The sequence below is a fragment of the Lissotriton vulgaris genome, chromosome 11 (assembly GCF_964263255.1).
Source record: "Lissotriton vulgaris chromosome 11, aLisVul1.2, whole genome shotgun sequence".
Lineage (NCBI taxonomy): Eukaryota > Metazoa > Chordata > Amphibia > Caudata > Salamandridae > Lissotriton > Lissotriton vulgaris.
The window spans coordinates 1,056,745,053-1,056,772,702 of record NC_141699.1 but is presented as its reverse complement, the minus strand read 5'-3'; the positions used below and the strand labels follow the sequence as shown (position 1 = coordinate 1,056,772,702).

The following is a 27,650-nucleotide window of genomic DNA, read 5'->3' as shown; positions in this document are numbered from 1 at the left end:
TACACAGAGAGAAAACTCACTGTGCATCAGTGCCACTGCTAATTTTACCTGCCCGTAGTGCCATTCCACACAGACCTAAATGGAGAATATCTCTGAAAGCACTGAGGATAACTGCTCTGAGGTGGAGAATCAATCTCACTGGCAGAGTTGGCAGAGACTCCATTGGCATGTAATTGGTTGTTCTTCCAAATGCTCCGCTGCCAGGCTTTAAATACTGCACATAAGCTGTTATGCATTATTGTGGATCAGCAGTATTAATGTAGTTGTCAATATAAACATTATCATGCACATTTTAGGCCCTACTTGACAGGAGAAATTGATTAACTCAATTGATCTGGAAGGCAGTCAGGCATTTGGTCATGAATAACCATGCATTAAGTACTATTATACCCAATCAATGGTCGAGTTTTTGTGCCATGAGTCCGATTCCCATTGGACGGGGTCACGGGGAGCAAGGGGAATGTCACTGGCGGTGGTCGGCATGGCGCAAAGAGCAGGTAGGGTGTTGCGGACAGTGGGCTGATGTTTCATGCTGGTGGTCCTCGGTAGGGTTATCGAGCTGCTATGTGAAGAGACGGGCTGGTGGCGTCTTGCTCTGAATATAGATGCAAACAGCACTGTTCCAGTGTGAACTGACCCGTTCACAGTTGCGAAGAGTGCAAAAGCTTGCTTTCAAGGCCTTGTGAGAGACACCAAGGATCCAGGACCTGAGAGGCATTACTTGGGGGTCAGGAACATGCTAAAGTCATGGAGTTGTTGGAGAGCCTGTTATGTCTAAAAGGCTGAGGTCAGGTGCCAGTAGACTAGCCCTTTGAGTTAGTCTGTGGCCCTGGGTTCATTATGAGATTGCAGTTTTAGCTCTTCTTCTCCAGGCAAGAGGGCAGCAGATCAGCGGTTCCTTCAGAGCAGCAGTCCAGCAGAGTGGCGGTCCTTGCAGCAGCAAAGCAGTCCATCTTCCTGGCAGAGTATCTACAGGTCTATAAATGTACTGAATAGTTGATTCCAAAAGGCCTTCTTAAATACACAGTTCTGCCTTTGAAGTGGAGAGAAGCTTCTAGAAGTATGCCTTTGAAGTACACAGATGCCCTGTCCACCATAGCCTATTCAACAGTAAGTAAGGCTGTGCCCTGCTCCTCCCTCCCATAAGTACCGCTATACCCAATCAATGGTCATCATTTGATAAGGAAGCAAGACTAGTCATGCATTGATGTAGTGTGTGCAGTATTTGATTACGGCATTTGCTGTCAAATGCATAGATGCTATTATGTTGTGCTCTATGTAAGCATGGGCGAATTTTGCGAATTTTGCGAATCTCGCGTTCGCAAATTTTGCGGATTTGCGAACTCGCAATCCGCAAAATCCGCGAATTCCCGCGAATTTGCGGATTTTTTTTTTGTGTTCGCCCGTGTTTCTGCCAGTTCGCGAGGGTTTTTACAATTTCGCAATTTGCGAACTTACCTGTCGGGTCGCAAGTTTTGCGAACTTGTTGTTTCTACGTGTCCAGCCTGTTTGGGACACTCTTCTTCATCACTGCCACTCTCTGTCACCACTGCCACTCTCTCACTACTCATGCCACCCTCTGGCCCACCCATGCCACCCTCTGTTTCATCACCTCTGGTTGTCCAGTGTACATTATTTTCGGCAAAGCAAAGCACACCTTCCCTGCCTCAAGTGACCTGAATTAATTTGGGGCTGATTAATGTGTCACAGAATATTTTTTTAGCTGGCACCTGCTTCCTTAGTGCGCCCTGATTAGTGATCTTTTACACTTGCTAAGTGCTTTCATTGTTGCAAAAAAAGTTACAACACCTGCCCTGCCCCAACTGACAATAATGAATTAGGGGCTGATTAATGGATTTTAACTTCCAGCCTGGCTCCTGCTTGTCTCCCTTAGCTGTAATTCAGGACCTTTGTGGCATATGTGTAACTATTCTGAGGTTCAGAGCAGGGTCACATAATAGTTGCAACTGGCAACTGAACTCTGGAGGGGCCCCTCAGGAAGCACTACAGGAAATGGCTACTAATGATGAGCCTGAACTTTTGAACCTGGTAAGTAGTTTCAGTTTTGCTAAGATCGTATTTCTGCAATTTAGCACTTATTCGCGGGGCGCAAAGTTGTACTGGGAAGCCGCGAACTCACGCGAACAGTGCGAGCAGTGCGAGCAAAATCCGCTGCTCGCGGATTTGCGGATATTGCGGGAGATTCGCGAATCTCGCGGATTGCGAATTTCCCGAAAATCCGCAAAATCCGCGAGCGAAACGGATTTTCCGCCCATGCTTAGCTCTATGTGCCTTACTAATCTATATATAAAAACGAATGTATGTCTGTCTGTCTGTCTGTTTGTCCTTTATGCATTACTACACCATTCATCCGATCGCCATGAAACTTTGGGAAGCTGTTGAGTACACTCCTGTGAAGGTTTCTGGCATACATTTTTTTAAAATATCGGCCCCCAGGGCCCTCATAATTTTTCGAATACTGATGTACGGACAAGACTGAAAAACAAAAAATCGTGTATCCACAAGCACTCGAATAAATAAATAGAATTAAAACACCATTCGTCCAATCGCCAGGAAACTTTGGGAAGTTGTTGAGTACACTCCCGCAAAGGTTTCTGGCATAACATTTTTTTAAATATCGGCCCCCCAGGGCCCTCATAATCTTTTGAATACTGTTGTATGCACCAAACGGAAAAACAAAAAATCATGTATCCACAAGTACTCGAATAAATAAATTGAATTAAAACAACACTTTGAAATGTTTTCCATATTAAAATGAATAAGTTTCAATAAAAATGACAAAATGTAAATTGAATATTAACATAACGAGTTTCCTTGAATTTCCTTTCTTCGGAGATCGCAGCAACGCGCGACGGGTAAGCTAGTTGATAAATAAAAATGCATTTGGCAAGGATGACTATTTTACTCAGTTAATGATGATGCAAAATCACTATTCACTTTTCTATTTTTATTTTCAATTTTCAAAACCCTAAAATGTTGAGGGACAATGCCAAACAAAATGCAACCAAGATGATCTTCTGTTTACATGTACTGTAATGTGCTTAATGTGTTTGTAAGGATAGGGAAATGTAAACCTACTGCATGCATTTGCTGAATGAAATTTGTAGGACTAGGTGGTAAATTAAATGGCTTGGGATTATGATTGCTGGAGTAGAAAATGCAACCAACCTGATTTGCATCAATTCAAAGTCATATTTAGACTTGCTGTGAGGATGCTCCTGTTGGTAACTTGAACCTGAACAGCTGGTGGAAGTCTGGAATTTATGGAAAGAACCCCTGCCTGTGGCACTCACTCACTACCTCTCCTAAGAACAGAACAGCTGTTTGTGGCTTTATCTGCAACAAGATTAAAAAAAGATGATTGAAGATAAACTTAAGAAAGAATATTTCATTATCATGTCAGTAACATATGGGATTGGAATTTTCTTCAGTTCATTCATCATGGGTTTCATTCTCAGGGTCAGGACCAAAGGAAAAAAACTGATCACCTGCTATCTCATCTTAGTGGCTCTGGGGATCTGCGGCACATGGTATCAAAGTACAGCATTAGGATTCAGATTTGCTACTATGATATTTTCACCTGTTTATCGCAGTGCTCAAGTATCACGAGTCCTGTTACAACTGAAAGCATGGTCTGGTAGCTGTAATTCCTGGCTCATCGCTTGTCTCTGTGTCTTCTACTGTGTGAAAATCGTAGACTTCAGCAATCGCATTTTCTTCTTCTTAAAGCCTAGGATCTCTAAGGTTGTTCCCTGGCTGCTCCTGGGATCTGTGGTTGGATCCTTCATCCTCAGTATGTCAATGTGCTTGAGTTCAGGAGGAAAACATCCACAGAAATCAACAACTAATCTCACAGCTAACTCTTCTTCCGCAAGTGAAGATACGAAAGCGAAAGAATTATACCCAAAATATATTAGTGTTCTTGGCTTCATCTTACCTGTTCTGCTTGACATTGCTTCCACCGCACTCATCTTTGTGTCCCTCTGCAGACACACCCTGCGAATGAAAGAGAACGCATCCGGGTTCAGTCAGCCCCGACTGGAGGCTCATTTTGCAGCAGCCAGGATGATGGGGTCACTCCTACTGACATGCAGTTTACTGGTCCTTGCACAGTATGCTGTGCTACATTTCAAATCAAGTAATTGCCAGTTTATTTTTGGGCTCATCATTGATTTATGTACTCCTGCACAGCCCATCATTCTGGTTCTAGGAAACACCAAACTGAAGCAAACCTTCTGGAAGGTTGTCAATCCTTGGAAGAAATGTGTCTGCTGTCAATGAACCTAATGCAATCAAGGGAATTTTCCCATTTGGACCCAGTCTGGCAGTAAAATACAACAGTTGGGGTTCAGGGAGCCCACATGCCCTTGGTTTCCTGGGTCACAGGCATCTGCATGCTGTAATAATAGGGACACTCCTGTCCAATTAAGGTATCTGTGAAACTAACAAGACCTGAAGTAATTCCCCCTGTGCTGGGGGACGGGGGGGGGGGAGGGGGAGGGGGGGGCGGTCGCGCACATCACCCCGGTGCTCATGATGAGCTTAGCTCGTCATTAGCCACGGTGGCTGTGTGCTCATGACAAGCTGAGCTCGTCATGGCCACACCCGTTTCTTCAGAGCGTTCAGCACAGAGGGGGAATTAGCCCTGCGTGCGAGCTGAGCTCATCATGAGCACACGCCCACCGTGGCTCATGACGAGCTCAGCTCGTCATGAGCCACGTCATGAGGTTAAATTTCAATTTCAGTAGCATTGCTCAGTAATCATTCACCTGTGGCTGAGATTCTCATTTCCTACCTTTGTAATCAATACATTGTATTTGGAATTCTGCTCCCTGACCTGCATTTCACAGTGCCTATTGGCAGTAGACCTTGCTTCTTCACAACTCAACTTTAACGACTTATTACAGTAGCGGGACTGTGTCATGTTATGTTATGAGGACTAGTGAAGTCACAACCAGATTGTGAAAAGAAAATTAGAGATGACATTTTATTCAAACATTACAAGATTCCGCATATAACATTTTGGTGTGCTATTGTGATCTATTTATTTTTGTATTACTGAATGCTTTTTGTGACAAGAAATCTAATTGCTTGTATTTTGCTTTGTAAACAGACTCATTATTGTATTAAAATGTCAATGCACCAATAGACAGATTACTCAAGAGCCTCAGGAATTGAGGAGATGTTTGCACCTGCTTTATGTGCCCCTAGGGCACTTTATTTTATTTTATGCATTTAAATTGTAATTTTTGTCTAGCACTACAAACTTCACAATGGTACCTTACAGTGCTTTAGGTCAGGTACATTGGTGTAGCATTGCATCTAGAGACAGAAGGAGTGAAGAGCATGAACCAAAGCACTCCAAGCGGTGGGATCCTCTACATACCAGGTGTAGACACAGGGCAGGACCCTTGATGGTGGTTTGACTACAGGGCTACCCCATTCACAAGAGGTCCTATGTGAAGTTGTTCCTCTCCCAAATTGGGTTGGAGTGAACTATTGCGACAAAGGTCACGTTTATATAAGGACCAGCTACCTGCCCTTATCGCAGAACAGTATAGGGTAATTCTCTTACTTGTCTAATTTCCAGGGGGTCACGCCCTGAAGATAGTCCAAGCACCATTTATGGGGCAGCAAGAGGCAGAAACATGTTGGCTATAGGGTCCTAGGACCATAATCTCCTGAGAGACGCTTAAATCCATTTTTAATATCATTGCCAGACCCAAGAATAAAGGGATACTGGGGTCTGACATTGATTTTTAATCTTTATCCCCCTGGCCAAAAACTATCTCACTAAGCGCTCCGTGAAATATGGTCGAGCCCACCCTGACTTCTAGGAGTCAGGGTGTCCCGATGATGAAGCATGACACCACTAGGGTGTGTGAGGGAATAAAATAACAAAAGGAATTGCTTCCTTCCCCATGCAGCAGTGGTGTTAGCACTTCACATAGGGCATACCACCAATCTAAAATACATAAATTGTTCTAGTTAGCCATTTAAATCCTACTGGGGCAAACTAGGTCATACAGGGAGTACTTTCTGTGACACAGCATGAATCATTTACCATGTATGATGATAGGAAGATGATGAAGCCTATGGGATGAATTAATAGAATCTGAGGGTCTGAAACACGCCGGGGACGAGGGAAAAACTGGACTTCTTTGAGCAGATAAGATACAAATTGTTCTGTTAAGAAAAAACTGTTTGACATTATATAGCTTAATTTGCTTTTAAATAAAAAACAATGCAGAAATTGTTTACAAATGTGATCATTTAATGAAAAAAGTTGGTTGGTTAAGTATCTATGTTTATCTTTATTTAATTGTAATAGGTAGAATAATATCAGTTAAGAAGCAAAACCGTAGTAATATATAATGGAATAAGGCAAAAATGAAATGGTTTGTGCTAATATTATGCAATAAACAGAAATGGAAAAACAATACAATGCCGATATTCAATTTTCTTAACCATTTTGAGGAATTCCAATTTTTTTTACTGCAGTGATGATTTATTTTTTGGTATGTCCCTTTGTGGGTGAGCTATATAGAAAGTGAAGACAGCAAACAAACAGTGGTGGATGAAATTGTTATTGTGACTGCAGTACATGATGAAGTTTATTAATTATTAATTCTGCTACCTTGCAACTAGGACTGTGTAAAATTTGATCTCATGACATTTTCACGAAATTCCATTAAAACTGAGCAAACTTATGATTTTGTAGGTGAAATGTGGTTTGCCTGTATCTTAAATCACTTTATTTAGCCGAGCAGACAGTTTCTGTTAAAATGTTTTGTGAGATACTGCCAGTAGGCTAGTTCTCTATGTCTTTAATCTGTAGTGTAATCTTCATGTAAGACTAATGCCCAGCATTACAGGTTGATAGATTATGAAACAATAAATTTACTTCATCTTTTTTAGATAAATGTGCTGATATTTGTTAGCCTTTTTCCACTTCTCTATTAATCCTTATGGATGCCACATAGCACATGTCATGCCAGAGCTATACTTCCTGGACAGCTTTGGATTTCCCAGAGACCAACCAGGCCTGTAGCTCAAGTTACATTATTGAATCTGATGCATAACTTCAGCTTTTATCTTTTATCCTGCTCGGTGGATTGTTTCCATACCTATGGGCAAATTCACAAATGTAAATATACAAGCAGAGATCCCTTCACACGTAGAATCATGCCAACACCTAGACGTAAGTCTCCACCGAGACATTCAATAACTCCGGGTGAAGATATATGCCTAGTAGTAGGCGCTTTTGTCCCCCACCCCCTACAAGATGGGCTGTGGACAACTACAACTCAAAATATGCCACCCAGTTTACTACTGCTAACTTTAAGGGAGTATTTTAGGCCTATGTTGCACAAGTGAAGATCTCCACCTATTCTTTATAGAGCTATGAATTGAAAAGAAGAAGGAAACAGGTACCACCAGAGGAAGGTAAGACACAACTGATGATTTTCACAAGTAGAAGCACATAAATACAGACTACATTCTGGGCTCTACCTTTTTCCTTTTGTGCTTGAAGATAGATGTCATAGAGTCAGACATCAGCTACAGTTGTGTTTGCTTGACATTGTGTGAGTGTGTGTGTGTGTGTGTGTGCATGTTCAGGATGTGCTTTTGTTTATACTGTGTCTTGAATATGTATAGATTAGTGTTACATTTGAGATGTAGTTTTTTACTGTTCATTAACAATGTACATATCTTAATTGTCTATGTATTCGCACATTATGTTTACATTCTTACAATCAAATTTGAATGGCTGTCTTCAATGCCTAGTTCATTGTGATTGGTTAGGGTGTCTACAGTGGGTAAAATTATTTGAAATTTTGTGTTCTTGTATTTCTTTTTTTAAGATATTTGTGCTGTTAATGTTATTTCTTTCCTCCATAGATTTCTATTGCATTCCCTTACCGTAACTTTGGGTGGCCATGTGTAGTGTGTGACGTACTCAAAGGTATGGCTGGGGTAGATTGTACGCACGTATTACTACTGAAGTATATGCGATTGCACCTTTTGTGAACTGCTATGGCTTTTCTTAATGTTCCATTTCCATTTCCTAATGTCCATTTTCTAGCACTTCCTCTTGCCACTGACACATGTATACCTAAAACCTTGAAGAGCCTGTGTGTAGTTCTGCACACTCTCAGCACTCCCTAGATAAGATATAGGAGTAATGTAGGTTTAGGCCTATACCAGCACCTGCAACAATTGCTCAGTGGCCTAGCTGGGGGGGTGGGGCCCACCCTGGGTGACATTCTTTTTGGGGGCAGCAGATGTGATCAATTTGTGTCTGTCGACTACCACCACCCCGCCACAAACAAGTTGTCTGTCCACCCTCCCCCTGGGAACAAGCCGCCCGTCGGCCGCCAAACCAATCCCCCACATTGCTCCAATTTAGGAAAAAGCTGAAGACACACTTCTTAAAAGAACACCACATCACAACGCAGTAACTGTCCACTACTCAGCTTCCTCTATTATTACTCATTGACATTGTTTACCACCATGTACAGTGTTCTGCCGCCCTTTGGTTAGGTTTCTGCTATAGAAATATCATATGCATACATACATCCACATTTGGAATATTTTTCAGCAAAATTTTGTCTTGTAGGGAAAACATCTACTTCTCCAGAGACCCTTTCGATAAATTTGCGCTTGTGAGGACTTAGCTGCAAACTAAAATAAGTCAAGGAAGATTTTAAAAGCAGGCTCCAAAGTGCACCCAGTGAGAAAATGCAGAAAGAGAGCCCAACTGTGTCAACAAGAGGGTTTGGGGAAGTTCTGTCAAAGATAATTATGGGAAGAGTGTAGCCTTACAATGGATTTTACAGTACAATTTTCCAAATACATTGGCTGAAATGTAATAGATATTACAAACAGATGTGAAGGGGAACTAATAAAATATCCTACACGCTCTTGCTCAGGACACATAAGAAAAATTCTGCATAGATAAAAACTTGTATGTGCCTATCAGAAAATTGTATGCCAATGCAAATGTGTGGAGAAAGAGCCCTAATTGTTTTCTCCCAGATGGGAAGCAGTACCTATCTTATACAGTGTACCCCTCTGAAAATGTGGCCATTTGACCTCCTTGCTATGATAAATGACATATTTTATAAACTGTACCAGCAAATATAAGGCAGATACATTCCTTAACTTGAAATACTGAAGTAAAAGACTTTGGCTACAGACATTATGTATTCATCCCATAACATAAATAGTGTAAAACAGTTGAGGTTTTTGAGCCCATGGTCAGCGGGTATCTAGGGAACCCTACCAATCTTAGACAATTATGAAAACTAGTGACCTAGGGAAATCAATGACATGCATGGTCACATGGTATCTTGAGGACTGTTCAAACATTTGATATATTTGCTTTTTGCATTTACATCAGTGTTATTGTTTGTATTCTTGTATTGTGCTTACTAAAGACATTAAAGAAAAAGTAAATACTGAAAAATGAAGCAGATTCAATTTACTCCATTTTCGTCCCTCTGTACAAGCAACGTTGTGAAAAGTTTGGAAGACACCCAGTTTACTTCAATCTCTTTCACTCAAGAGGAGACAAGGATCAAACAAATGGGCTCCACCTTTCGTCTCAGTACAACCTATATGATCGGTTAGTTAGGGTTAAATCCTAAGTAAGTATATTGGTTAAAAAGGAAAGTATGGGGAGATGCTATTTTAAGCGAGCTCCAACCAAGTTGAAAAATCTTTAAGGTCTTGAGCTAGGTCCTTTTAATCAAGCTAGTTGCTGGAACTATCAAATTCTCCAGTGGAAGATAGTCTGCAAACATATGGCCCTGTATCCATGTATCCTAGCCCATGACCAGACAAAGTCAAGAAAAAAACTAAGCTAAATAATAAAGCTGAAAACGGGGAAAGCAATCCTACCATTGTCCTTGGGCAGTTGCAGGACCTGATGCTTACAGAGAGGCTCCATATAGACCCAGATAAACTTCTGCCAGCATGCCTCTATCATCTTAAAAAAGCTGTACGCAGGAAGAGAGGAAAATATCGATAGAGATACAGATACCTAGGAAGAATAATAATTTTAATAAGATTAGCCCTACCAATCAGGCAGAGATGCAAGCAATTCCATTTATTAAAGATATTGCCTGTCTTTTTTATAGAGTTTACCATAGTTGGGCCTGATTCACAAAGGCAAACAAACTTATGTGTAAATGTAAGATTGTTTGCTATTCAGGAAGAGATTTATGAGCGATATCTTTTAAGTGTGGAGTCTCTTCATATAAAAAGCCTTTTTATTTTTTGTTACAGTTTTTATATAGCGCAAACTTGATCGAAAGGTATCGGGTATCAGATCGCTTTACACGGGCACCAGTTGCGTTCCAGGAGGACACATTCATTTTTGTTAGGCACAATGGGGCCGATTCACAGAACTAATGTGAGATAATATCCTAAACTTACTACTTTTGGTATTCACAGAAGGCATTTAGTAGTAGTAAAGTTAGGACACCTAACTTTACTACTACTAAATACCTTTTGCGAATGCTGAAAGTTAGGATTTTGTCTCAGTTTAGTAGTAGTAAAGTTAGGAGTCCTAACTTTACTACTGCTAAACGCCTTCTGTGAATACCAAAAGTAGTACGTTTAGGATTTTATCTCAGAATAGTTTTGTGTATCGGCCCCGGGGAGATTAAGTGATTTGCCCAGGATCACAGGATGTTGCGCGTCCTTGTCGAGACTCAAACCCGGTTCCCTAGATTTGAAGTCCACCTACCTAGCTATTAGGCCACATCCTCTCCCCAAGAGAGAATGTGCAGAGACTCCACACTCGTCAATATACTACTCATAAATTCCTTTGTGAATAGCAAACAATTGTAAACTTACACAAAAGTGTAAATTGCCTTTGTGAATTAGGCCCCTTATGTTAAATGATGTCCTCCATAGGTACAGATAACTCTACCCCCAAATATGTGGCTGAGTGTACCTGTCGCTTATCTTGATCAGACAGGATAGCATAGGAAAGGATCTGTGTTTTATTAAGTTGAGCTTGTTTCCTGAGACGTCTCCAATGGCCTGCGCGGCTACCGCCACCACCCTTATAACCTTGACTGGGGTAGGGATTAAGACAGCCACAACGTCTGTGTAGAATAGAACCTTCACCTCAAAGTGATGAAAACACAAAGGGTCAGGTCATTGTTCTCAGTCATCTTAAGGGCCAGGATATATGGCTAGATATATATTGCATATTGATGTGGAGAAAGTGGGCATTCCTGCCTGGTGCCATGAGAAATGTCTATGGGGTCAGAGAGAGAACTCGAGCAGCGAATCCTAGATTTCAGGCCAACATATATTTGGCAGACTCTAGATATGAAACAAGGGCTAAGATCTGCTGACTCCATGACCATCCATAAGAATGGGCAGGAGAAACTATCAAAGTTTTTCAAGCAGATACATACCGACTGAGCCCCTGCCCGCAGAGGTGGCCTCCAGAGCTGAAATAGCAATATCAACATGAGAAGTTGTATCATGTCCAGTGACGAACCCATGCTGTTTCGGATCTACCAGTCTTGAAATCACAGTTGATAATCAGTTGGCTAAGATGATGGCGTGAATCTTAGAGTCTGCATTAATTAAAGAGATTGGGCAGTATGAGCCACAGATTGCAAGGTTCTTCCCTTTTTTAGGAAACAATATTGGTCTCGCCCCATTCCCCGGAACCTGGCCAAGCACTTTAAAAAAATTAAAGAGATCCTGAAGGACTGGGGCCAGATTATGAGAGAATGTCCCATCGAATCCTAGAGGAAGTTGATCAGGTCCGGAGGCCTTGCCCTTGGCTAAGGAGCTGCAAGCAGCTTCTAACTTAGTCAACATTATGGGCACTTCTAATTTAAACTGCTGAGCATGATTCATCTTATGATGGAATTACCGCCTAACAAATTGATACAGCGCCATAGTAAAACTGAAGCAGTCCCCTCGGTAGAGACTGCAGAAAAACCTCTTTAATAAATTGAGGCGTAATCATGAGCTCTCCTTTTTGTTCCTAATCTGCTGGATGGTAATCACACTACCATTATCCTTAACTCTGAAAGAAAGCAACCAGCCCATCTCATCGCTATTTTCGAAGCTTCACAACTGCCTTGCTCAACATTTTTAAACCGTCCAATCCCAAATACTCTTCCTAAGGAAAGCTTGCAGGGTGACCAAATGCCCTGCTAGAAATTCCATCCATGGCCCATCCCTGGCGATTATACTTTGCCCCAAATTACAGTCCAATGATTAAAGGGTTAAGCGATTTTGGGCTCCTTCTGAGTGACCATTTTCCGTTGATGGACAACAAAGTTCAGCGTATGTCCGTGGAAAAAAGCCAGACGGTGGTAGTGGCCGCTGATCCAACATTGACCGCCAGATATTCTCTTGAGCGGATATAATGTTCTTCCAAAAGCAGTCTATGCTCAAGTGTCCATCGTTTCAGCCCCAGAGACTGAAAGGATCCATTTTATTGCATGAACAATGATAGAGAATAATGATCCAATATAATTCTAAGATTGATCGCAAAAGTGAGATCAAGGAATGACTCACTAAAAATATATCAATACGTGGGAGAGATTTGTGAGTAGCAGAGTAGAAAGTGAAACTGGCCTGTTAGCTCATGCATGCCATCACACATCAGTGAGTGAGTAGAAAGACATAAACTATTTGAGTGTACCCTTAAGTCATTGCTTCCCCCACAGGATTGGATACTGGTTTCCCTGACCTTGATGCTTGAAATCTCTTTAGGGCAAAACGTCACATTGAAATCCCCGCAAATAATATTGGGTGATGGCCAAAGATAGCTTGGCCAATCGAAAGTCAATAATTAACAGGTCATACTCAATTGGGCCTTAGACTATGCAGATGGTAAAACACATGTCATCTTTCCAGGTGGTCACAATTGTCATTTTTCTGCATCACTCACCATTTACTATCCCTGGCCAACAGTGTGACATCCCTCTGAGCTGAAGTGAAATATTAGGGGCATAACACTTTATATCCAAACTCAAGATGGCGGATCGCAGCTGGTCGCCGGGCCCCTTATAGATGTGTCTGACAGAGCTGGGACGTTAGACACCCGTTCTTCTACTTACCTGCCCCCTTTTTGATCCAGCACTCTGGCGGACCTCTCCTGACTGTCACATGATCCAGTAGCCTGCTGTGCAACAGACAGTGGTATAGAATGGTGTTGGGCTTGTTCAATGGTGCTTGGCGCCGCGAGGAGGACTACGTTTTTGCCCCATGGACATGGGTCTCTCAGCGGTGTTGTCACAGAGCATCGAGCCTTGGTGGTACCAGGCTGGTTGAGGTGACTTCTTGCCTATGCACAGTACTTTGTTTCATCAGCAGCCACCAGGACGGTAACCCTTCAGTTTGCTGAATTCCTGTTACTTTGTATAGAACACCAACTCTCAGTGGAAAAGTCTGCTGGTAACTTCTGTGTGGCTGGCAATTTTTGGACATCTTTGACTGCTCTCATTCAATATACATTGGCTGGGATTCCGGCTATATGGCTTGCAAGGGAGGGGTCAGGGCAGCAGTTGTTGGCTGGCTCTTTCACCCCCCGAAAGACTTTTGTATTAGGTGAATATAATAGATGTACAAGCATATGCATCAAGCTAGGATTTTGCGAGTCCTTAATTGTGATTATTAAGGAATCGCAATTAAGGACTCGCAAAAGCCTATGCATGGAGGAATCGCTATTAAAATAGCAATTCCAACACATTCCTTATTTGCGAGTTGCAAATTGCGATTCACAAATAAGGAAGGGCTCCCCATGCATTCCTACGGGCCTACTGACCCATAGAAATGAATGGGAAATTGCATGCGCAATTTCAAGGGTGCAAGGGTGTCAAAAGGGCACCCTGTTGCACCCCTGAAACTGATCTGTGCACAAATGTTGCGCACACACATGTCCTTGTAACATACAACTTTGAAAGTTTTTGCAAATTACCATGAAGTTGAACTTCTTGGTAATTTGCGATTCCTTAAAAGCAATCACAATTGGAGAACTCGCAATTAATTGCAAATTCTCAAATTCTGAGGGCCTTGACCCTTGATGCATCGCAAAACCTAATTTTGCGATTGCAAACGGACGATTTAAGCGAATCGCACTGTTTGCGATCGCAAAAAGCTTTGATGTATGTGCCTGGTACTGTTTATGTGATCTTTGTGTCTCTGTGTATTGTAATGTTTTATGACAAATTCGGGTTTCAAATAGATGAATGCTTCACTCTCCCATTTTTTGATAATTTCGGAAAAAATTATATGTCAATCAAGAAAAATAAAATATTTGCTCATTTCAATTGAAATGTGTGATCATGGTGTTTCATGGTAAGGATGAATTGATATCAGTATTGACATGCATGTAATTGTCTGATTGTAAAATTGGCCTAGCCTTACTGATTATGGGCCTAACCCTTTCTAGTTAAGAACTTTCTAAAAGTGACATTTTCCGAATTGTGACCGAAAAACCGAGTTTACCTGTAAAGAGGGTTTTAAATTACAATTCATTTGAGACCAAAGATGTTTTTTGTATCTGTTCCCAATCCATAGTTAGTACTTATTAAATGTAATAAGATGGCCCAATACCAGAACATGTACAACTTAAAAAGACATGTCCCAATTTTTAAATACAATGCACCCTGCTGTTTGTGCTGTTTAGGATCTACATTAGAGGTGACTTATGTGTATTAAAAAGGAAAGTTTAGGCCTGGCAAAATATGTGTTTTGCAAGGTTGAATTGGCAGTTTAAAACTAAACTACACTACAGGCTGCAATGGCAAACTTGAGGCATGATAAGGGGCGGTAGTAAACTCCGCTCCACCGATGGAGTTTACAGAGTTTTGCCTCTCCGTGCTCCACTTGGAACACAGAGTTTGGCAAAAACCCCACCACCTGTCGCATGGCACCCCCTTGTAAGCCCAGGATAGTGAAAGTCACTTTGCACATTCTTGCAGCACTTGGCTGTGGTGGCGCAGGACGGAGCTTGTATCCGAGGCAGACCTGTGTTCCTCTAGAAGGAGGGGGAACAGAGAAAAGACTTTGTCATTATGCATTTTTAGGCCAGGTGGCTCCTCGTGGAAGGTGGCGGAACATAAAAAACTGCGAACTAGAGTCAGAATAGAGGCAAAATTATGATTGAGAAGAGTCTAACACCAGACACTGTCAGACCACAGACCCCACCCACTCAAGAAATGGATGCACAGTAAAGTCAAAATTTGTGGAAAAGGCATGTGCACTCTCCAGGGTACCAAAGCCAATCAATAAATCACCAGAGCTTTCGAGATCCCAATCCCAGTCCTCTAAAATTTGAGAGCCCTAAAAGCCAAATAATGAGAAGCCCTGCAATAACCAAAACATATAGCTCCCTCAACCCCCCTCCCAATAGATCCCCTCAACCAAATCCAAGATTATAACTCGTTTATAACTATCCGACAAACATTAATGGAAAAAAAACATTCTGCTGAACTTTTGTCACTTGAGACAGTGTTTCCAAATTGTAGAGGGGGACCTGTTATGCATGAACACCAGAAAGAGCTTCTGGTGTGTTAGAACTGTTTTTGATAGATGAATATGTAGACAAGCCCCAGCTCATTTCCGTGAATGCCAATTAGAGGTATGGCTGCACCTCAGGAGAGGAAGTGGAGACACCCGCTGGGCGAAATCCCCAGGAGCGCTGCAACAACAATAGGCTCCTTGTGGAAGTGTTGGAGATGTGTAGCGACTTCAGCAAAGCTATACTAGAGTGCCAGCACAGCTGTTGCCAGAGTACAAGGATAGGGCATTGCAGGAGATCCACTGGGTGAGTAACAATAGTGTGTGCCCCTACCTTCCAATTCACAGGGGTTTCCATTGCTAGAATCAAGAGATTTCACATTTTCAATGTCCCTAAGTGAGTAGTTCGTCCAGTCTTGTGTTTGTTGCATTCTGGTATTTGTATTTTTGTGCTCCCCTTTATAAAGACAGGGCGAAACTTGGACTGTATGCATGGACCTGGGAAACTTCAGGGGTCATCTGCTTGGCTTCTTCCCAATAAGCCATATACTCCGGTAGCAAGGTGATAGGTAGGCAAATTGATGCTACCTAGTAACCACTGTGAGTGCGTGCACACATATGGAGGTCACGTCATCCCAAACTGATGGCAGCTTTAAATACTGTTAATCAGACGGTTAGGTCACAAGTGTGTATGGTGAACCGGAAAACAACCTCTCATAGAACTCTTGCAGAGTTTTTAGGTAATTCTGCAGAATTCCACTGAGTAAAACTCCACCTACACCTAGTTTTAGAGGACTACTGTTGTGGGTGGCACAATTGGTGCTACAGGCAGAGTAGTAGCATTTAACTTACAGACCCATATACATGTAGTACCCTACACTATGGGCCCGATTCACAGAACTAACTTAAGACAAAATCCTGAACTTACTACTTTTGGTATTCACAGAAGTTAGGATTTTGTCTTAAGTTTGTCTTAAGACAAACTTAAGACAGACTTAAGACAGACTTAAGTTAGGATTTTGTCTTAAGTCTGTCTTAAGTTTGTCTTAAGACAAACTTAAGACAAAATCCTAACTTCTGTGAATACCAAAAGGAGTAAGTTCAGGATTTTGTCTTAAGTTAGTTCTGTGATTCGGGCCCTAAGTATTTATAAGTAAATGAAATATGCCAATTGTGTTTAAGCTCATTTTACCACATTGAAAGGAGCGGGCACAAGCAGTTTAGCAGTGGTAAAGTTCACAGGATACCAATGCCAGCCAAAATGAATTTCAGAAAACAGGAGGGGAGAAGACAAGCATTTTTGGAGGTGACCCTGCAGAGAGGGCCCAGTCCAACACTAATGATTGGAGAAAAGATACAATCCAACACATCTCCTTCTAGTAATAATAATAAAATATGCATACATCACAGACGTAATCATGTATAAATGAAATAAACAACTGACACTACTTTAACAATAATGCTAACTAGGAGGGCCTACAAATGATCATGGATCAAATGACAATTGAATAATCACTCCAAGAAAAGACTCAGTGGGAAAAGAAACACACATACACAGAACGCAGAACACGACACCTGCACTGTTCCACACATTGTTTGAGTCAGACTGGTTTGTTCCTACTCCACATACAAGGCACACCGCAAAATTCAGTCACAGCCTTTGAATCATTACTCTGACAACTTCTAATTAATCATACATTCTGGAACTTCCACTACATGCTTTCATTCCATGCAATCCCATCACTCAACTCCACAACAAAAGTACCTACTCTCCTAACCACAAAAAGGTCTGAAGACCTAAACAAACTTCTGCCTTTAGATCTCCCACTTTCATGTTCACCACATCACCCACCTTGAGTTCCTCCAATCCTTTATGGTTATATACTTTATTCAATGTATTTTAGCCTTCTCAACTTGCACCTCAAGTTCAACATTCTTATCTTTGATTTCTGACATTCAAGGTTGCCACAACAAAGTGCACAGTTTTCTTCCCCTCTTTTGTTCAAACAAAGACTTTTCACCATTGTTACAAGGTGTTACTTGGTACATCCACAACAAAACTATTTCTGTTTTTTCTCTACCCATTGCAAATTGGATTCCTTCTTTTAGCATTATATTCCATCATTCAGACTTCACAGTACTTTTTGAGAAGTAGAAAGATGTACACATATGTATGATCCTCAATTTCCTCAAATCTGCACACTGTTATCTCTGACTGAGGATTTGGACAATCATTTATTTGCAAAAAATTAACTTTATAATCTTCGCTTGTAGTCACTTGACAACAAATTAAATCTCACTCACTGCGGCAGTGGTCTAGTAAAGCCAGGGTATACATAGCACCAGCTCTTTTCAGTTGGAAAGAAAATACAAGGAATATTAGGGTTATCTTCTTGCAGCTGTGAAGGATCTCCATATCTCCTCATTAGAATACATAGTTATTTTTGTGACATTGTTCCTTGCCCATGCAATGAATGTATACACCTTTGCCTCTGCACTTCTGCATAGCCCTGAAAACCAAGTATTAGCATCCAACCTTTGTTTTATCCCGTTCATTCCCGGATGTCCGTCGTGAGCTAAATCAAGTGCACACCTGATACTCTATAACCCAGACTTCTCAAGCCTTCTAAGGTATAGGGAAGGGACTCTGACATTGAATGATTGTCCAATATAAACACTACACTACAATGAATTGACATGTTTGGTAAAAACAGGAAACTGACCACAATTAGGGGTAAAATGAAAGAGGACCCTTTGAACTATGATATTACACAGTTTTATAAAAATAGCAACATTTGACATGTCAGCTAACTAATTGATGCAGAGGTCCCTTATTAGATATCAGAATTTAGAGCTATAAATTACACAATTCCACCTTGGGAAGGTGGGTTACCACTTACTATCTTAAAGATCATTTAGATAACACAGTCAACATACACAAACAGTTTGGATTGATGGAGAAGCTGTAGATCAAGTTGATGCATTTGAATGTCTGGTACGGGCACATTCTGTGCCGGTGTGCTCTTACATAAACAGATAGATTTCATAATAAGAAAATGAGATCCGACCCAACGTGTCCCTCTAAAAGCACAGACTACCTTCACCACCAATAGAAATGTAATAAACAACTGGTAATTTATTTTCTCTCCTGCCTCAACAGCAGAGAGCTTTCCATACCTTCACCCATATTTCCACTCACTATACTTGACCCTTTTGAGTATGCTTGTTTGACTCAGAAAAATATAATATGTATAATACATATTATATTATGTTTTTAAATTGAAACTAGCCGAAAAATATTATATTTTATCCAGGTTTAATATTAGGCCTTATTACTACTTTGGTGGTCATGGTACCGCTGTCAAAACGGCGTGATAATCACTGCCTCACCATTGTCTGTCTGACCGTCCTATTACGATGTATACAGCTACATAGTCAAAATACTGCCATGATAGCGCTACCCAGGAATTCTCAACCCCAGCTGGATAGGCCAATGCGTCTGTCAGAGGGCGGGCCGCCAGTGTTACCGCTGGCCGAATTATGATGTGCCTTCCCGCTGATGTGACTGTGGTAGTCCAACCACCACATCGGAGCTGGTGGAAAGGAAGGGATGTAACGTTGAAACTAACCTGTACTCAGCTTAACACGTCCTGTGGTGCCATGGAGTTTATCATACATGTCCTGCTGTTGTTCCTGCTTGATGACTTCAAAAACCGAAACAGTTGAGGACGCAACCAACAGTAAGCTATACTCATACCTGTTTACTTTGACTCCTCAGCAAATAGATGCTCCTCCATGGACCTGGCAAGGGGTTTGGGGTCCCTGTTCAGAATTGTTCTCAATGTATGATCCAGTTGCAGCTCTATGATGTCCTCTTTAACCAGGCCACTGACACTGCATAGGCCCACTCTATATAAGTCGACATGTGTTTATATCTAACAATTAGGGATACTGATGAGTGTATTAAATTGTGTCACACAACAGCACCTTCTAATCAAGAACACTCCTATTGATCTTGTGATACCCTACCATTGCTCACATGCAACGTCTTGTGATATCATAGATACATCTGTATGGATGTGTCATGAAACTGAAACACACACATCTCTCCATTGGACTCTCACAGAACACCCACATTAACAAGTAATGTCAGGTAAATGGGATACAAAGGTATCAAAGATACATCAGTATGGATATGTCATGAAACTGAAACACACACATCTCTGTAATGGACTCTCACACAGCACCCACATTAAAAAGTAATGTCAGGTAAATGGGATACCAAATAATCAGTGTGGGAAGAATTCAAATGTCACTATGTAAAGACTCTCTACAGAATAGGTTTGCCTCTAACATGGTGGGGCCCTGAAAATCTGGGGCCCTGGGCCATAGTCCAATTTGCACATGCCTCAAAACCTCTATGTGCACAGAGCCTATGGATTATAGTACATCAGGGACAACCAATAGCATAACCAAGTGCCATGGATATGTGGGAAATGTGTAAGTAAAAAGTCACAAAACCAAATACAGAAGTAACAGCATTTATCACACATGTAGATAAAGTAGGTGTAAGGTACACACACTAAAATGGGCACATGTCAACAAATATCTGTGTGGATGAAGAAATATCTAACTTGCACTCATCAAGCACATATCCTACCTACACCGTAGGGGTAAGTGCAAGCTAAATGATGTTGGCATTGGCCAAGCCAAGCTGAAATACTTACTATATTTAAAATCACACAATGTAATGTCAGCCTCAAGTGGAATTAATCCCACATATCCATCCATCCAATATTTCCCCTTGTCCTGTGTAACACCAGCACTGGCTCCAAGGTCAAATCATACTAACTAATTCAAATAGATCAGCAATCAGGGTGAAACAAACACAACTGTAGTCACACACCACAAAGTTTCCAATCAACTAGTTTGGAAAGTGGCAGGACAAATGTGTTCCAAACAAAGCAAATGTTTAATTTTGCAAAAAACAATGAGATGTAGTAAACTAAGGGCCAATGACCAGTCCATATTCCTGTGCCACTAAACTTGATCTTTATGAACTGCTGGGGAACCTCCTCTCAAAGGGCCGTCCATTGGGCATGGCAGGCAACTTGAAGATATTACTTGGGAGGGGTGCAGTTGGTCTTGGGAGAGGTGGGTTTGGTTTTGGGAGGGGTGGTCCTGAATTTGAAAGGGGTGTCTTTGGTTTTGGGAAGGCTTTTGATCTTATTGGGGGTACAGCTGGGTTTAGTGGTGCGGATCAGGTTTCTCAGGGGTGGGTTGGGATATGGAAGGGATGGGTTGTGCATGGAAAAGGTCCTTTTGGCTTTAGGAGAGGTAGTCAGGCAATTTAAGCCTTGACTTAAACATTACCCTTCCCAAAGCCGAGGTCCCTTGGCTTTGGGAGGGGTAAGGGCAAATGACACACTTTCACAGGGGGAAAGGATATGGGGGCAGATTTAAAAGCCCCTTGCGCCGCTTTTAGCCGCTGTTGCGTCACTTTTGTGTGTTGTAATGCTGGGGGGGGGTTGATGGGTCTGTGGGTATGGTGTCTTTTGTATTCTTGGGTATGGTAGATGGGTTTTGGGTGTAGTCATGATGTCTGAGGGCAAGTTGGGGGGTTGTTTTGGAAGATTGAGTGTCATGTGAGTGGATGCATTCTTTTGCGTTTTTTGGTGTTTCTTTTTGCTTGTGCTACTTGGGGTATTTGAAGTGTATGCATGCATATGTGTGAGTGTGATTGGGACAGGGGGAATTTGGATGGGGAAGAGGCAGGAGGTGGGGATTAAGTTTGGAATGGGTGGAAGGCTGCCTGAGGGAGTAGGCCAGGGCCTGAAAAGATCTATTTAGGCCACACATAGCACTGTGGATGCTTTCCAGGTTGACCACCATCTGTTGCAGATTGCTGCCTTGCACCTGAATGGCATTCCGTAGTGCAGTCAGAACTACAGAGCGGTTTCTCAGGAGGTCAATAGCCACTCACTCAGGGCAGCGGGGGTAACAGGGGCAGGGAAAGAGGTGCCTGGAGTGAATAAGACAGCTCCCCTCTTAGGGGATGGGGCCTGGCCAACCAGGTTAGAAGCAACAGGGAGGTTGGAGATGGAAGGGGTGTGGTGGACAAGGATTTTGTGGATACAGCTCTTGTGTGTTCTTCCACCACTAGAGAGTGTCCCCTGGAAGTCGACTCTGAAGATGATGACACTGAGTCTGCGTTCTCCGTGGTGCTCCCCTCACTCTTCAGGCAAGTGGCTCCTTCCATGTCAATATAAAAATGTACCTTGAGGAATTGTTTCAGCTTATTACTCAATCTTTACTAAGTCATATATATGTACGTTAATTCAAATAGACATCGGAGTCATGGTATCAATCATTTTCAGTTTTATATCATATAAGAAACGATGAAATATTTTTTGCAACAAATAGAAAAGGCAACACAAACAACACTATTACATTCAATATACTTCCGGTAGTGTGTTATACTTTTGGTATAGTACGTATTATATACATATATACATAACGTGCTCCTGAAGCCTCAGTCAGCTCATTCAATACGTTTTTTATGAATGCTGTAGTCCATTTTTACAACCAAACAGTATAAAGGCGTCGACGTTTCGGTCTTTAACACACGATTTTCACCAAGACCATCCTCAGGACTGACAGTTGCTCAAAATATCTGCAAAAATATACAATATGTACAGTATATTAGATCCTACTCCTAGCGTCCAATATAATTGATTGTCTGCTATGTCAGTCGTGTCACCACCGGAGACAATGTGGCCCGATGCTTCTCCAACAATGATGGCGCTGTCTCGTCCTCTTGCAAGGGATGATGCTGAAATGACATTTGAGATAGGTTTGCATGTGCCAGAACACACTTGACCAACAGCTTTGATCATAGAACATTATTAAAGTGTACAGAAGACTTCAGCCGCATATGCATCTGTTGTGTGTTTGCTGTGGAAGTGTGCAGTGTTTAGCCTGTGTTGTCTCTTTCAGCTGACGGGTGCTCTGTGTGTGATGTTCTCTTTGCATGTCATTGTGTGTGAGTTGTTTTTGCATTGTGATACATTCAGATGTGTGTTGCAAGTGTATTGTGCATTACTTGTGTGTCTGTCACATACACTTAGAGTATTCTTGTTCCTGAGCTTGTATTGAGTGCATCTTGGTGGTTTCTTCTGTCATATTTGACCAGTCACTTGTCAGGATTCTGCATGTGCATGCATGTGGTACACTCTTACACCATGTTGACTTGATGGGTAGTGTGGTATGTCTGTCTGTGTTTACTTTTTGGACCATTGCTCCCAGTTTGTGTCCATGATTGTTTTGAGATGATGCACTTCTTGTCGGTGTTGGGGTATGGTGTCTGTACATTGGTCCTGAGAGATGGTGTTCTGTACTCCTGTTCTGTATGTGATCCTTTCCACGGTTTGTCTGCGCATGTCTGGGTTTGTTGTACTTCTGTGTCTGTTGTTTGTGTAGTTTTTGTTTGGCTATTGTATTTGTGCCAGCATTGGTTCAGGCATCCCCGAGTGTGTGTGATATTTGTGGATGCACCTCAAGGAGTGTGATTCTTTGTCAGAATATTCACAGGACATTATTTGCACCATTCAGTGTGTTTGCCACTAGTGCTAAGTGGTGCAGGTTTGAGGTGGGTGGAGGAGGGGTATGTGTGAAGGGGCTAAGTTGTGTTTGACAGTCATGGAATATATCTGTGTGTTGTGCCGATGACATGCACATGTCAAGTAAGTAGGTACAGATGTGTGGCTGATCACTATTTGACTTCACACACTTCCTATCATCCCCGTGCCTCTGTGTGGCTTGCATTGCTGTCTCCCTGGGTTGTTGCACAGAGATCACTTTGGTTTGATTTCACTCACTGGGCCAGCTATGTGCTATTGGTTGGCCTAAGGGTGCTGCGATCTGTTCCTTCTCTTGCATGTACAGATGCTTGGTAGCTGGCTCCTTTTGTTCCCATCACTGTCCACCTCACGGTTGTCTTGCCCATTTTTTGTCCTCCATTGCTGCTGCCATCTGGATTGAGTATGTGGCTGTGTGTCAGTATGGGGTGTGTCTGGGTGGCTTGACAGGCATTGTGTACAGTTAGGGTATTGTTCATATTCATTGTGAGTGTTCATTTTGTGATTGGACTCGTTTGTTTGACATGAGTGGAGTGTGGACGTGGGGAGGAGGGCTGCACTGGCCCTGTAATTCTGTGCTGTGTGTTCCTCTTCAGCCCCACCTGCTGCGACTGGCTCTTTGGTTGCTTGGTGTGTGTGGTGCAGGGTCTGGGTTCACCTGGCTGGTCAATTGTGCAGGGGGAGCACAGGAGGGGCACACAGCATGTCACCTGATGGGTGTGGGGGACCTAGTGTGAGAAGGGTGTAGTTGTGGCCCTGTCAATCTTTGTGGACTGCCCATGCCTTGCGCCGGCCTTGCCTGCTACATTGTGCGCATGTTTTCCCGCGTCTTGACCGCTGCGGCGATGTGACCGGGAGATTGCTGTGATTTCACGGTTAACGAGTGACCTGGAAGCGGAGGGGTGATTTTGTGAAAGGTAGGACGTGTGTGGGTACACTTGTGAATGTGTTCCTGTCCACACCAGAGTGTCTGGTGTGGACAGAAACCATATATCAGGCCAGGAGTTGTGTATTGTGGTTGTGTGCGGGGTTGTGTGATTGCGTACCTGGGGCTTTGTCTGCGACGGTGCATTACTTGCTGGTAGTGTATCAGGTACAGCACCGGGAAGACGTGTAGAGCTGGATCCATTGCGGTCCGGACCGGGTAGAGGGGACCGGGAGTCTGGTTTGCGCTCCGCTGTCGTGCTTCTGCCGTCTCTGGTTAGGTGGTTTCTCCGCAGCGGTTTGATGGGCTGTGTGGGGTGTCCTGATTTGTAAGGCAGTCAAGACATCATTCCGCGCGGCAGTGGGTCTCTATTGGCTCCCACCGCCGCGGTGGCGGGTGCATTTTTATGGTGTTCACGTGGCACAGTGGTGGACGGGAAAAGGGCTATCTTTGCCCATTGTAATATGGCCACGTGAGGACCGCTGCTGGCATGCAAAAAATTGCATTTACCGCCACTGCCAGCACCGCAGTGGTGCATCCGCCTACCATCCTAATGGGCCCCTAAGTGTGTGTGAATAGAATAATCAATATTGAGACTGCAACCATGACAAGAGACTTTAGAGGGCATCACTTTGAGGCTACGTAAGGTACAACTATAGAAACAGCCACAAGAGAGCAGTACATTGCATATGTCTTCCTTAAACACCATCAGGCCACATATAATGAAGCCATAGAACCAACCCCTAGAGAGCACTGCACTTCCAGCTGTACAGCAAAAGCTAACACCTTGGAAGTGCTAGAAAGGTAGTTGATAATCCTGGGGTGGTCATAAATTATGAGACCCCTGCAAGTTAGGGCCAGTTTTAAAATTCACTGGGGGTGCTGCTGCTGCTACAGCAACATCGTTGGTAGTTCCCCTACCATTCGGGGACTAAAACAAGGTGAGGAAATATTTTCTATTGAAGAGCCCCACAGGGCATTATCAGGCACAGCCTTTTAGAGCACTGGGCACCCCACATGCCTTAATTTGTTGGGGCAGACCAGAGAGCCTAGGCCAGGCTGCCCCAACCAGCTCCCTGCATGGGCTGCATCTTCTCCTGCTGCTGCAGGAGCCGGCAGTTCTTCTCTTGCGCTCAGTCCTGTGGAAGGAGTGTACTTCCACTATTGTGGCTGCCCGCTCCACTCATAAACGTGTATGGGGAGTGTGGCAGGTCTACCATTGCTGGAAGGATGCGTTATTGCTCCCCTTTCCCATTGTGGTGTGGGATCCAGAGTTCGGTCCAGGGCCACTCCTCTTCCTCTCATGGAAGTGTGACAGTGCAGCCCCACCATCAGCAATGTTAGGGGCATGGCATTGTTATCCTGGACCACTTTCAAGCTTCTTGGATGGTGGGACATTGCTCCCCCGGTTTGACTTTTGCTGCAGGGGGACAGAGATGGGGGTTTTGACCTACCTGCTATGAAAACCAGCCCAAGGCTTGAGATCCCCTGGCCTCCAAGAAAACTGGAAAGCTTCCTTGTGCTAACCCTCAGACCCTGGCCCACCCTGGGGTAGAATCAAGGCAGGTGATGGAGAAAAGGTAAAGATTGTTGACCTTATAAAGACCATAGTTCAGACCATGTTGGCCCATTTTGACAATCCTGGTCTCATTTTACTCATGGTGGTGGGAACAGTTCCATCATACCACCAGCGCTAAGACCCGGTGTACCCTGCATGGAGCTGGTTCCTTTGGCTCCCTGTGACAGCTTTTCTCATGATCTTTGTGACTGGAAGCAGTAGTCCTGAGTTTTCCCCAAACTGGTCCTCAGGGGAAATAAGGGTGCCCGTGTCACTGACCCTTTAAATGACCACTCTTGTCCTGGGTCAGCTGGGCGCAGAGTCCTTACTCTCTTTTCAGCATCAGGGGGTATGTACTTCCAGTTGTCTATGGCTGTCAAAGTCCCACAGTCCAGCAGCAAAAACCTCAAGAGCACCAACCCAACAGCATTTCTCTAACTCTGCAAGGTGATGCAAGGTTTAAAAAGCCAAGCAATCTGTGCAATCCCAGGTTGCCACATCACCTCTTCAACCCTGTCCCAACCCTCCTGCACAGCATGCTGACACAGTTCAAGGTATCATCATTAAGGAGCCATTGGTCAGACCCGCTCCTGGGTCCTATCTCTGCCCATCACTAGCATTACTGCCACGACCTTTCCCACCAAAACTCCACAGAGGAGCCCTCTCCTGTATTGGCTCCAGCAGTCTGGGCTGCCTTCTTTGTTCAGTGGGCTGTCCTCAGCCCTTGTGCAGGACAGGAATTAACAAATGGAGATTTCTACCCCCCACCTTCCTCATCAGGAGTTGAGAGAACCACTGATTATTACTTCTTTTTTGAGGGGTGACCTTTGTTCCATCTGCTGGGGAGAAATTTACTTAACTTGGCCCAGCAGGGTGACCAAAGGTCTGGGCTCTTTTCCTGAGCTGAGCGAGAGAAATATGAGACTTCTGGATGACCCGTTAGATGTACATGTATGTTCGTGGAACTTGTGAATATGAACTGGGTGCAGCTTTTCCTCCTCATTTTCATACCTCATGGGACTCTGTCCACCTAAGAGAAGAAAAACTGCACACTAAGCCTTATTTACCCCTATATGTATAAAAAAAATGGCAGTGCAGACAAAATAGTAAATCACAGTGTGACTTTACCTAATTGTGCTCACTTAATAATATAAGGCTTATCCCAAGTCACTATCTGACCCTGCAGAGTATCCCTGCCCCATGCTGCCACAGGTCAAGGTAGGTTCAGCAACTGGCAAACTGGAGGCAGAGGTGTTAAAGTCCTCTCTTGCCTGCCTTTTAAAACATTGAGAATAAATAGGACTCACTGCTTACCTTGCTCTCCCCCAGGTGCCCGCCCCCTCCACCTCACTGGTCTTTGTTTTGAAGGACCCACCGCCACCCTGCTACCCCTTGACTCCTCAACCCTAACCTATGGCCTTCTCTTCTGTGGCCAACACCCCCTCTCTCCCACATACAACAGTATACATTTAGCACCTGTAACCCCCCACCTCGCACATGGTTGTTCGCCCTAAGTCTCCTGTATCCCTAAAATTCAATTTGCCCCTCCTCTCCTTTACTTCTCTGGATTGAAGATTGTCAGATTAGAGCACAGTTTCAGATTTTGGTCAGATTCAGATTTTGGTCAGACTCAGATTTAGGTTTGAACCCTCTTGCATCAGATACCCTTCTGTTCCAAGGCATGCTACTGCTGTGCAGTCTGCAAGATCACGGCCTGTGACAGTCACAGTCTCCAGTAGTGTTAGGCCAAGGACAGGGTAGTATTTTTTTGACATGGCATGTTCTGTCTGCTAGAAAAATAGGAAAGGTTTGGGGTTTGTGGCCTCAATCTTTCCCATTTTTGCCACAACATTTGCCATCCTAGGCCTCAAAATCCTGATGGGGTGGTGGTGGTGGTGGTGGGAGGTTGGGGGGTAGAGGGACTGTCTGGCTAAATCTAGTTTTGCTGAACCAGATGTATAAAACTGACACAGGCAAAAGTGCTATCCGCACAGACTCATGT

General features: G+C 43.2%; 1 protein-coding gene across 1 annotated transcript; it reads left to right on the top strand.

Annotated features, from left to right (window-relative positions):
• Window positions 1-3,378: 3,378 nt before the first annotated feature.
• On the top strand, window positions 3,379-4,302 carry LOC147684063 (taste receptor type 2 member 2-like). Its single transcript, XM_086942591.1, has one exon. The coding sequence runs from the start codon at window positions 3,379-3,381 to the stop codon at window positions 4,300-4,302; it is 924 nt and encodes a 307-aa protein (XP_086798717.1).
• Window positions 4,303-27,650: the final 23,348 nt, after the last annotated feature.

Excerpts from the sequence above, each read along its gene's own strand:
- LOC147684063 (XM_086942591.1), top strand. The coding sequence starts at position 3,379 with ATGATTGAAGATAAACTTAAGAAAGAATATTTCATTATCATGTCAGTA.